This window comes from Danio rerio, chromosome 11, assembly GCF_049306965.1.
Source record: "Danio rerio strain Tuebingen ecotype United States chromosome 11, GRCz12tu, whole genome shotgun sequence".
Taxonomy (NCBI): domain Eukaryota; kingdom Metazoa; phylum Chordata; class Actinopteri; order Cypriniformes; family Danionidae; genus Danio; species Danio rerio.
Window position 1 is genome coordinate 39,867,501 of NC_133186.1, and position 12,801 is coordinate 39,880,301.

The window sequence follows — 12,801 nt, forward strand, 5'->3', positions numbered from 1 at the left end:
TAGTTGCTAGCATACATTGACTCTTCACGATGGCTGCGTCCGAAACCGCCCACTACTCAGTAGGTACTGCATTTGAATTTAAACGTACTACTCGGCCGTTAGAAAACTACGTTCTATACAGTATGAATGTAAAAAGTATGAATGGAATTCGGACGTACTACATTTGCCATTTTGTCATGGTCATGTGACCTACTTGCGTCAGTTGCGTCATGAATTCGCTAACTGGGCATCATGAGATAGCGCAGCATGCATGGGATGCGCACTCCTGAATCTCGCCGGAAGTAGTAAGTCATCCGGGTATTACTCATACTGATTTTTGAATTCTATGAATTCGGACATACTACTCGGCTCACATACTGATTTTAGCGTACTATATAGTATGGAAGTATGCAGTTTCGGACGCAGCCAATATCTTCTTTTGTGTTAAAACTCAAATAGGTTTTTTAACAAGTAAAGAGAGAGTAAATGAAGGCAGAATTTATATTTTTGGCTGAGATATCCCTTTGAGTGATTTTGCTTAATGCGATATTATGTACAATATCATTTTATGCAATCAATGATTTCTGATAGCTGAGAACTGTATCATAATACGCCTCCATATCATTTTCTTGCCCTCCATCCCTCGACCACACAAGATCTGCAAATCGATTTATTTCAAAAAAGAAAAACCTTGTATAGCAGCAGGAACTAAAGACAAATCTGACCCCAATAACAAAAACACAAAGCTGACACACTGCGCACACTTTCCCAGAAGCATTCATCAAGGCAAAGTTCCTACATCTTAACCTAGTTCAATGCTTTGCTTGATTAGCCATAGTAGGAGTATGCAGTAGTGGGCTTAAAGGGATAGTTCACACAAAAATTTTAATTCTGTCATCTTTTACTCATCCTTCACTTGTTTAAACCCCACTTGAGTTTCTTTCTTCTGTTGAACACAAAAGGAGATATTTTGAAAAATGCTTAAAGCTGGCACCCATCAACTTCCATAGTATTTTTCCTATTTTGGAAGTTTCCTTTTCTGGAAGAGTGCCAGCAACCAGCATCTTCCTTTGTTTTCAAAATTAGAAAGAAACTCGCCGAGGTTTAAAACTTTTCATTTTGGGATGAACTATCCCTTTAATAATGGTAGTAATACCATCAGGCAGCCAATCACAGTTCTGGAAAACCTGTCCAAGTCAAAAGTAAGACTGAGATTCTGCCACTCAAGCCTTGACAGCCACAGCCGACATACATCACAATCTTCACAAAGTAAAAAAAAGGCTTATCTTACCTCAGTCAGGTGAGGCGTGGGGTTAAAGCCGCACATATTGCAGACTTGAGTGTGGCACTGGGTGCAGAGGTTGTAGTTTGGTGTCTTGGCTGGATCCCCCACGTTTAGTTCAGCCTTACACAGTGGACAGCACACTTTGGGCTTTGCAGGAATGTCCTGTCGAGGTGGACCTGGTTGGGCTGTGGGTTTGGTACCCACTGCAGGACCTGGACCTGGACCAGGGGGTCCCGGCTGCTTCTGCGGGGGCTTCGGGGAGGTTGGTGGTTGGGTTGGTGGTGCAGTTTGCACCGGATCCACTGACATCAAATTACTGGCCTGGTTCAAGAGTGATGCCCCAAAACCAAAGAGTTTCCCGAAGGGCTGTTCTGGGGGAGGTGGTTGACGGGATGGGGAACTTCCGGCACTGCGAGTCTGGTCCTGTCGTGGGATTTGAGGCAGGAATCCAGGGCCAGAGCGGGAGAGGTCAGGTTGGGATGGGGCTTTGGCCATGCCTGGAAGAGGAACGGCACCTGGGGCAGGGGGTTTGCTTTGAGGGACAGCTTGAGGGACAGTCTGCTTCTTAGCTTCAGGGGGATGCTGAGGTTGGGGTTGGGGTTGAGGTTGAGGCTGAGGCTGAGGTTGGGGTTGGGGTTGAGGTTGAGCTGTGGGCTGGGTCACAGGCTGAGGTGAAGGTTTGCTAGGCTGGGACGGTGAGTGGATCTGTTGCTGGCTTTTTGACCGTGGAGTCTCCATATCCATCCCCAACGCCCTCTGCATCTGACAGTTCAGACACAACCATTCCTGCACCTGGGGAAGACAATGAACCATTAACTGACTTTGTAATTAGATCAGAAGACTGCTCATTAATTTCACATAATGAAGAATGTCAATGTGAATAAGATCCAGAGGACAGGGATGAAAAAAAGGAAAATGGACTAGAAAACAAGAAACAGCAGATAATTGCTTGCAATAGAAGCAGTTGCTGAAAAAAAGCCTTAACCTTACGTATTCGTCTTTGCTGTTGACCTTTATTTGAGTGCTGAGGTGTGCTATTACTTTTCTAAAGCCTAATTTAAACCTGGTATTAGGATGCATTTTAGTAAGTGTTTTGATTTTTGTTTTCAAATAGAAAGGTTAATGTCACATTGATTTGAAGTGCAACAGGAGACAAACGACTATACTAACAACTGATCATTATGCTACTCAGATTACCAATTGTGACCATATTACTGAAAACACACATTAATACCAATAACTCTAAGACCCTGATTGGTTTATTCAGGTGTGTTTGGTTAGAGTTGGAGTGCTACTCTGCAGGTTCACCAAACAAACCAAGTTGGTTTGGTTTGTGAGTGGGCAAGTAAGTTTTTAAATTAGGTCTGGATCAAAGGTAGCTCAACTTATCCACACGTGACCTTATGTCGAATTCAAACCACTCTAGTTTACTCACAGGATGCTTTTCACCAAAGCTAATTTTCTGTTTGAATTATTTGAAGATGCAATTGAGCCTAATTCAAATGTGCCGTGAGTTCCACATCCTTTTTATTTATTTGCGTTGACTTTGTATGTAATCCACTTGCGCTAATACTTAATTTCACTTTAATTGTGAACCCAACATAAGTAAATAGTTTTCTGGAAAAACAAAGATTGGAGGGTTACACCTTTCAGAGTTCAGCAACATTCTACTCCAATAAACCTTCCTGGAATTTTTGAGCAACCCTAAAGACCTTATTTAGCCAACTCAGGCTCCTTGTAGGGTCACCTTTCAGAGTTTAGCTTCAAACTAATCCAATAAATGTGCCTGGAAGTTCGAGTAACCCTGAAGATCTTGGTTAACTGGTTCAGGCATGTTTAATTAGAGTTGAACTTTACAGAAGTTCAATCTCTCTGTGCAGGGTTGGATACTCCTGGACTATAGACCATATCATGAATGTGCATACAGCTGTGGCCTAATGGTTAGCGAGTTAAACTTGTAGCTAAAAGGCAACAGGTCTGATTCCCAATAACAAGAGTTGCACTAAGAGTGGAGGAAGTGTTTTCTTCCAAAGTCAGTACCCCTGATTGACATGCCCCTGAGCAAGAAACCTAACTATTAATTGTTTTGTGTGCAGTGTGTGTGGTCTGGTTTACAAGGACATGCAAGTTACATTGATGACCTAGGTCAGTGGTCACCAAACTTGTTCCTGGAGGGCCGGTGTCCTGCAGATTTTAGCTCCAACCCTAATCAAACACACCTGAGCAAGCTAATCAAGGTCTTACTAGGTGTACTTGAAACATCCGGACAGTTGTGTTGAGGCAAGTTGGAGCTAAACCCTGCAGGGACACCGGCCCTTCATGACCAGGATTGGTGACCCCTGACCTAGGTATTGCACTGTTAAGGTGGTTTACATGCCCTTTGTCTGTTTACTACTCACTGCTTTGTGTGTGCACTAAAAATGCAGAGCACTGAGTACACACTATCAGTATGGGTTACCATTTTTAGCCGTTATGTTTCTCAAACCACAACTACTTAAGAGTTACTGTATATATAACCCTAATAATTCATACAGAAATAGTAGAATAAGTAATACAGTTTGTTTGACCACAATAACAGCAAACAAGATAACAACAGCAACATTAACTACCTTACTGACACAGATAGCGTTCACTTCATAATCTATGACAGAGATTTGACAAGCGGCCGCAGATGAATTGGATTCACTAATAGGATCAAAAGGCACAAGTGACATCCGGTCAGAACAATTGACTTCATGAATGGATTATAAGCATATACGAGGGGTTTGATGTCGAGTATATTAGCCCGTCCAGCATCTATTCGCTGTTGCGCTATTTGGAACTGACATGTTGAGACATGAAAGCTGACAAGCCGGATTTAATTTAACTGACCGACAAATCAAATCATACAAAACCTGAACATCTGACAGCTCAACTGACACGATATGACACTGGTTACTCTGGGAGGGTTTCAGTTTACTGCTGAGAGAAGACAAGGACAAATAAGTGCTAAACTATCTTCTAGTGCCAAGATTAAAGGGCCGTGATTTTGATTCTTGCCAATGAAACAGCAGAATAGTAATGCAAAATCTGTGCCAGAGTTGGAGTAATAATAATAAACAAGAGCACAATAAAGTAAACAATCAACACTGAAGTATGTTGATGCCTCAGACTTAAAGAAAAAAAATTACATTTTTTTAAAAATAAGCTTCTGTTATTTGTGTTTAGATGGCATTTGGCAACCAGACATTCAGAAAATTGTCAGTAGCTATATTTCCATCCAGCTATTTTTATTGGCATTTTGAAATATCCCATAAAACTGCTTAATGGGAATGCCAAGATGTGCATTAAATTTTGAAAACGCACATTAAAAAACATATGCACACAATTGAGTAAGATAAACTTTATCCACTGTGAGAGGCCACTGTGTGCGCTTTTTCGCGTCTCAAATGCCTCTTGTGAGTGCTGTTTGCGCCTGCGCTGTTCTCGCGTAAACCCTGCAGAGACGGGTGTCGAACGACTGAATGATTGACTGGCTGTCCGGCCAACCGACCGACCCACCCTCCTCCTTCCCTAAACCCAACCAATTTTACCCATTGACCCGCCTGCCCTCTTACCTCCCTAAACTCAACTGACAATTTACAAAATCTGCCCAGAAAAAGAAAAGCCCTCGTCTGATTTTTACCATGTTTTCGGATTTTACCACATTGTCCCCCTGTTGTTCACTCATTCATTTTATTGCTTTTGTCTTAACTGATTTCTGGAACCACTCATCCCCGGAATCGAACCCGGTCCTTGTCGTCAACTCCCCTCTGTGTCTCAAATCCGTCAACGTACACGATGAGCTAACAGGAAAAACTGGTTGCGGTGGGAAAGCCCTCCACACAGTGGTAAGCGGTCAGCCGGTAAGCCCTAAAATGAACATCGTCATATCGCCCCGCAGCGTTCGCTTAAAAAAATTCATCGCAGCCATACGTACCTCCGGCTACATAATTCGCAGTCTCCAGAAACGTCCACGGGACTACGTTTACAGAATGAGCCTGTGTTGTTATTTCAACAGTATTTGATTCAGCATTTTACGTTCAGTCAATTGTTTTGCTGATCGTGACTTTGGATCAGTGATGGTGGTGCCACAAACTAGCATCTTTTCACTTTTTGACAACACAAACCCACCCAAGTAAGGCAGTGTAAAAGGAATCTCATTGGCTTTCAGACAGACACCTCTCACTGGTCAAGGTGAATGTGTGTGTGAGAGCAACAGACACACACACACAGACACACACACACTTCTCAGGTTAAGATGAGATGGCTGTCACATTGGGTCAGGTGTGATAACTGATGCGTGTCAATACCACATCAGTGCTCATGTAACATCCACTGACATCATGACAGTGTGTGTCTCATTATTGACCATATACTCGCACCAGGCACCTACAGCTCAACCCCACAAGAAAAACTGCCAAGCATACATCAGTTCAGAAAAGTTTTACACTTTACAAAACACTGCACAGGGCGGCACGGTGGCTCAGTGGTTAGCACTGTCGCCTCACAGCAAGAAGGTTGTGGGTTCGAGTCCCAGCTGGGCCAGTTGGCATTTCGGTGTGGAGTTTGCATGTTTTACCTGTGTGATGTGGCTTTCCCCCGCAGTCTAAAGACAAGAGCTAGAGGTGAATTAGATTAACTAAATTGGCCATAGGGTATGAGTGTGTAAATGTGAGAGTGTATGGGTGTTTCCTAGTACTGGGTTGCGACTGGAAGGGCATCCATTGCATAAAACATATGCTGGAATAATTGGTGGTTCATTCCGGTGTGGCAACCCCTGATAAATAAGGGACTAAGCTGAAGGAAAATGAATGAAAACATTGTGCAGTTTTTTATTTTTTGTTAGTTTTTACACAAACAGGAGACTTTAAATTGATTAAAGACGACAGCAAATAAAGACAATTACAACTTAGTTTTTTTTTTATTTAAAAATTACAAACATTTAAAAGTTACTTAACATTGTATCCTGGTTTCAACACACAAAAAAATGTAAAAGTAAATAAATAATAATATACATGTGTGTGTATATATATATATATACACACACACACACACGCACACACACATTTATATATATAAACTTATTTATATATATATATATATATATATATATATATATATATATATATATATATATATATATATACACACACACACACACACACACACACACACATATATATACATATAAATACATATATATATATATATATATATATATATATATATATATATATATATATATATATATATATATATATATATATATATAAATACATACATACATATATATATATATATATATATATATATATATATATATTTATATACACATATATATATATATATATATATATATATACAATGTGCACGAGCGCACACACACACACACAATAAAACAAAATGCACACAGTTTTCAATTACTCATTATCTGCCTCACAGTCCTTTGCTTTTTTTCAGCACAAATCCCATTTAACAAAACTAATAAGAAATACTGAAATATAATGACTTAATGACTGTTCCAGAAATTAAGTTTGTGAGTAAATGTTCTCTTCTGGGTTATGAAGAAAGATAATGAGCAGATTTCTCAAAGCCAGACGTGTCATCATTCTCACAATTATTAACTCCGAACAATCTCGAGGAATCCAACTCGAACGCAGCAATTTGTAACCTTTCATTTCATCACGGTAAATATTTAAACAGGCCTGGAAAATAAATCGCTGCCCTTTTGTTCGTCAATTTGCGAATTCAACCAGCTGTTTTGAATGCGCAGTGATTCGGTGCTGTGATTTAGTGTGTGTGATGATCATCGGGTCAGACTTTGAAGATGAGTGTGTTTGTGTGCGCAGGTTGGTGATAACGTCTCTAGAAATGTTGTCAATCATACTGAAGGACAGGCGAGTAGTCAGAATCCAATTTCAGCTGTGTGTGTGTGTGTGTGTGTGTGTGTGTGTGTGTGTGTGTGTGTGTGTGTGTGTGTGTGTGTGTGTGTGTGTGTGTGTGTGGGTAGAAGCATGTTCGCACTTGTCATTCAAACACACTGCAGATAAACACACTCTATACCCACTGGACAATGGGTAATTACACAAAGACATCCAGAGGTTTGGGTCACCTATGTCAATCCGCTCTGGTGTTTTCTGTCTATTTTTACCCTAACTGTCATTTCCGGCTTTCTTATGCTGTCTTGCATTATATAATTATCATCTTTGTGTCCTTGGCTGTCATTAATTGCTCACTCTTACTCACTCTTATGTTGTGGTGAATAGGTTAGTGTAAAAGGCTTTTTTTTTCTCTTAGACTTCAAAAAGGATTAATAAATGACAATAAAAGCACCCTTCAAGTGGTTTGAACATGCATATATTGCAGCTTTATCTGGATACACTTAAAAAAAAATACCCATAAATCAGCAGTTTTTCGTATTTTGTGATTCATTTTTCTATTTTATGTTCATTTTGCATTGCATTCTATGATATTTCTTTGAACTTTTAACCTTGAGAAATGTGACTTTTATTAACATTTTAATAAGTTTAAACTGCTATATTTTCTGGGTTGGTGTTGTATATTATGATACAAAAACCTTGTAATAAATTGCCAGCATATATTCTGTTATTTTACAGACTTATTTCTCTATATATATATATATTATTTCTTAAACAATATATTTTTTCAAACTACTAAAATGTCAATAAAAGTCACTTTAGGGCTCTATTTTAATGATCTAGGCACAAAGTCTAAAGCTCATGGCACAAAAGCATTAAGGGCATGTCCAAATCTCCTTTTGCTATTTTAAAGACAGAATAATATGCTCTGCGAGTCTGCGCCACTGCGCATGGTCTAACCATTAGGGTTGTACTTATTCTCTTAATAAGATATGGGTGTGTTTTGAGCATTACCTGCATTAAACCAATCAGAGTCTCGACTATCATTGCCTTTAGGAGTCAGGACAAATCTAAACTTGTTTTTTCTCAAACAAATATAAATATGCATAAAATAAATAATAATAATAATAATAGTAATGTACAAATGCAAATTGTAATGCATGAGCTGAAAAATACCGACTTAACGCACAACACATGGACATGACATCAATCATTTTTAGTGATGCAATATATGGCCCATACTGTACATAAAAACCAATTCTAGCAACATTTTCAAATCAAATCAAATCACTTTTATTGTCACATCATCAGCAGTACGTGTGCTATGATGAGTGAAAAGCTTAGTTGCTGGCTCCAGACAGTACAAAATACAACGACAGTGCAAAATACAGACAGTGCAAATAAAATGACAGTGCAACATACATACGGTGCCAATACGACGACCGCTGATTAGCTAATTGTGTAGCATATCTCTATTGGAGGTGTCAGTATGGTTAAAAACACTATACAGACCCACTAGTTTTTTGCGATTCTGCGATCGCTGAATCTAATGCAAAATCAACAAAAAGTCCTGCAAAATTCTTAATTAAATGCATAAAACATCCAATTCCATACCATATAATCAAATTATACTTCATTTATTTATTATATTTATTCATAACATTTATCTATCTATCTACACTGTAAAAAAAGCAGGGTTCCACACAATTCATTCATGTTGTCCTAACATAAACTGATTAAGTTAACTTAACACTTTTAACAATTTTGTCGACTGAAGATAAAAAGAAACCAATTTGTCCCAATGAAATCTCAAGAACTGTGTTAACTCAGCTTAAATGATAAAAATAATAAATAAATATAATAAATAATTTAAAAAATATGTAATTTAAACAAGCAAAAAAATATTTTTGAGTCTATCTATTTATCTATCTATATTTTTTCATATATATACAGTTGAAGTCAGATTTATTAGCCCCCCTTTGAATTTTGTTTTCTTTTTTTAAATATTTCCCAAATTATGTTTAACAGGGCAAGGAAATTTTCACAGTATGTCTGATAATATTTTTTCTTCTGGAGAAAGTTTTATTTGTTTTAATTTGACTAGAATAAAAGCAGTTTTTAATTTTTTAAACACCATTTTAAGGACAAAATTATTAGCCCCTTTAAGCTATTTTTTCGATAATCTACAGAACAAACCATCATTATACAATACCTTGCCTAATTACCCTAACCTGCCTAGTTAACCTAATTAACCTAGTTAAGCCTTTGAATGTCACTTTAAGCTGTATAGAAGTGTCTTGAAAATATCTAGTCAAATATTATTTACTGTCATCATGGCAAAGATAGAATAAATCAGTTATTAGAAATGAGTTATTAAAACTATTATGTTTAGAAAAGTGTTGAAAAAATCTTCTCTCCCTTAAACAGAAATTGGGAAAAAAAATAAACAGGGGGGCGAATAATTCCGGGGGGCTAATCATTCTGACTTCAACTGTATATATATTATTATTATTATTTATTTATTTATTTTTATCATGTATATATATTTTTTAAATCGCAAAATTGTCTGCAAATTTATTGTAATTACTACCACAAAATCAGTCATTTTTAATCACAAAAACAATCACAAAAAAACAAATATGAAAAACTAGGGGGTCAGACTACAGTATTTACTATGAATTACTATAGTATATTTTCATGTGGGTGTCTGACAACTAAAAATAGATAAGGTGGCAGATATCGCAGCCTCTGTTACTTTTTACCTTGCACTTTTTTGCTACCATTTATTATTATTTATTTATTTGTTTGTAAACGTTTTCACATTCTGATAGCAATGCCTCATTATTAAACTGTTATGACTAACAAAATTAAATATTCTTAAGAATAAAATATGATGTGTTCTTTGTAAGTGTTCTTGCATTGTGATGATAATATACTGTCATTCTGGCATTATATAATGAGTGGCAAGAAATGGTATGAAAACAACAATAATATGATTTATTGCAATATATTTTGGTGCAATATATCAAACAACAGAAAAAATAGATATCGTGACTGGCCTAGCTAATGTACTTCTAAACAGTATTTAAGTGTTACAGTGGAGACCATGTAAACCAAATCAAACCAAAAACCATGACCAGAGAACTGTGAAACAAACTGAAGCAATGCCTAGTGAGCAACCCATCAAAAGCCCGATTTCCTACTGATATTAAGATGTTTTCAGTGATATGATCACAATATTAATATGCATTGAGATGAGTCTCTTGTGACTTATTGTGTTTGGAGTTATCACACTATTATAAACAGACACATGCTATCTCAATCTATAAATCCATTCATCTAAAATAAGAGATTGACACTGCATCAAGCGAACATACTGCTTAACATTTACAACATCAGCCTTTCCAGTCTAACAATATACTGCATTCAACAGGGAATTGCACACGGATGTCCAGGATTTGTGCATAATTTAAAAGAGCATCTTTTGATGATGTGTGCTCGCAGATTGATGTGATTCACGAGAAACTAAATGTGTACAGGTTTATGCTAATATCTAGTGCATCCACACGCACATACACACAAAATTTCCATTGATTTACACCCAAATGACGGTGCGGCACCCGAGGTATTGATTAGTCAGCTGGTGTGAGAGAGAGAGAATCCATGAGAAGAGGAGAATCTCTCGAAGACACTGAGCTGAATACTAACATGCACACACACACACACTCACACTCACATGCGCACACAAACACACCGCAGAACATTCTGCACCCTTACAGTGCTCAGTTTATAATGTATTCACTGTATATGTCTCACTGCCACATTTAAAGAAACAGATCACATTATTGTCATCACTATTGGTAGGTATCATTTGGATTATATATATATATCTCCATACTGATTCCAATATCGCTTATTGATACCGGTTGTTATCAATAGGGTTATTGATACTGGACTTACCGGACACTTTATTAGGTACACCTTTCTAGTACCAGGCTGGACACGCTTTTGCCTTCAGAACTGCTTTAATCCTTTGTGGCATAGATTCAACAAGATACTGGTAATATTCCTTAAAGGTTTTGTTCCATATTGACATGACAGTATCACGCAGTTGCGGCAGATTTGTCCGCTGCAAATCCATGATGCTAATCACCATATCCCAAAGGTGCTCTATTGAATTGAGATCTGGTGATTGTGAAGGCCATTTAAGTACAGTGAGCTCCTTGTCATGTTCAAGAAACCAGTCTGAGATGATTCACGCTTTATGAAATGGCACATTATCCTACTGAAATCACTGATTTGATTTGACAATTTTAACAAAAATATACAAACAAGTCCAGTTAGACTAATTCATACATATTTTAAAAACTGCTGAGGATAGAATACACTAAAAAGCCAAAGACTTATTTTCATTGTGGTCCTCGATATTCTTAAAAAATGAACAAGCATATAATAAATGGAGTGCAAACATCATCATCTCAGCAGCTCGGCACAACAAAATCTTCAACTTTAACTTTAAAACAACCAGTTTTTAATTTCCCATATAAAAACACTCTCAATTTGAATTTCTTTAAACATTGTTGGCAAAACATTCCAAGCAGCAGAGCTAGTTCACAAAAAAAGAATTTCTACCTGATTCACTCTTAAATCTATATGGGTAAATATCCCTGCTATGCGCTCTTGTCGAATGACCTCACCAACTAAAACATAATAATTAAGAAAATATTTTGGAACCATTTTCTTTAAAATCTTAAACACCATCACTAATTTTGAAAATGTTACCCTTTACTCAACCTTTAAAAAATGACTTTGACTATAATGTTCATCATGTAAATGTGTAAATGGAGGTACTTTCATAATAATTCTACACATCTTATTTTGGGCCGTCTGCAATTTATTATTATTTTTTTTAGAACTACCGCTGTACAGTAGTTTGAGTTTCTAGGAGTTCTGTTTGTCTTGCAAAAACTTAATTTTAGAACAATTGGTAACACTTTACAATAAGGTTCATTAGTTCATGCATTTACTAACATGAACTAATCATGAACAACACATGTACAGCATTTATTAATCATAATTGAACATTTACTAATGCATTATTAACATCCAAGTCCATGCTCGTTAACATTAGTTAATGCACCATGAGTTAACATGAACTAACAATGAACAACTGTATTTTCATTAACTAACGTTAACTAACATGAACAAATACAGTAGTAGATGTATTGTTCATTGTTTGTTCATGTTAGTAAATGCATTAATTAACATTAACTAATGAACCTTATTGTAAAGTGTGACCGAACAATTTTTTGAATGTGGTAATAAAGGGATGGACATGGTCAGCAACAATACTCAGGTAGGGTGTGGCATTGACATGATGCTCAGTTTGTACTAATAGGCCCAAAAAATGTGCCAAGAAAATCTCCCGCACATCATTACACCACTTAAACCATTGATACAAAGCAGGATGGATCCATGCTTTCATGTTTTTGATGCCAAATTCTGACCTTAACATCCGAATGTCACAGCAGAAATCAAGACTCAGATCAGGCAACGGTTTTCCAATCATCTATTGTCCAATTTTGTTGAGCCTGTGCGAAATGTAGCCTCAGTGCCTGTTCTTAGCTGACAGGAGTG

The 12,801-nt window shown here is 37.1% G+C and overlaps 1 protein-coding gene across 2 annotated transcripts in view; it reads right to left on the bottom strand.

The window, feature by feature from the left end:
- bsnb (bassoon (presynaptic cytomatrix protein) b) overlaps window positions 1–12,801 on the bottom strand; it is a 187,288-nt gene that overhangs the window by 91,051 nt on the left and 83,436 nt on the right. For both annotated transcript variants that reach the window (XM_073917005.1, XM_005155903.6), the window contains exon 3: window positions 1,271–2,056. In XM_073917005.1, coding sequence (XP_073773106.1) covers window positions 1,271–2,056 — 786 coding nt within the window. The remainder of the gene's footprint in view (window positions 1–1,270; window positions 2,057–12,801) is intronic.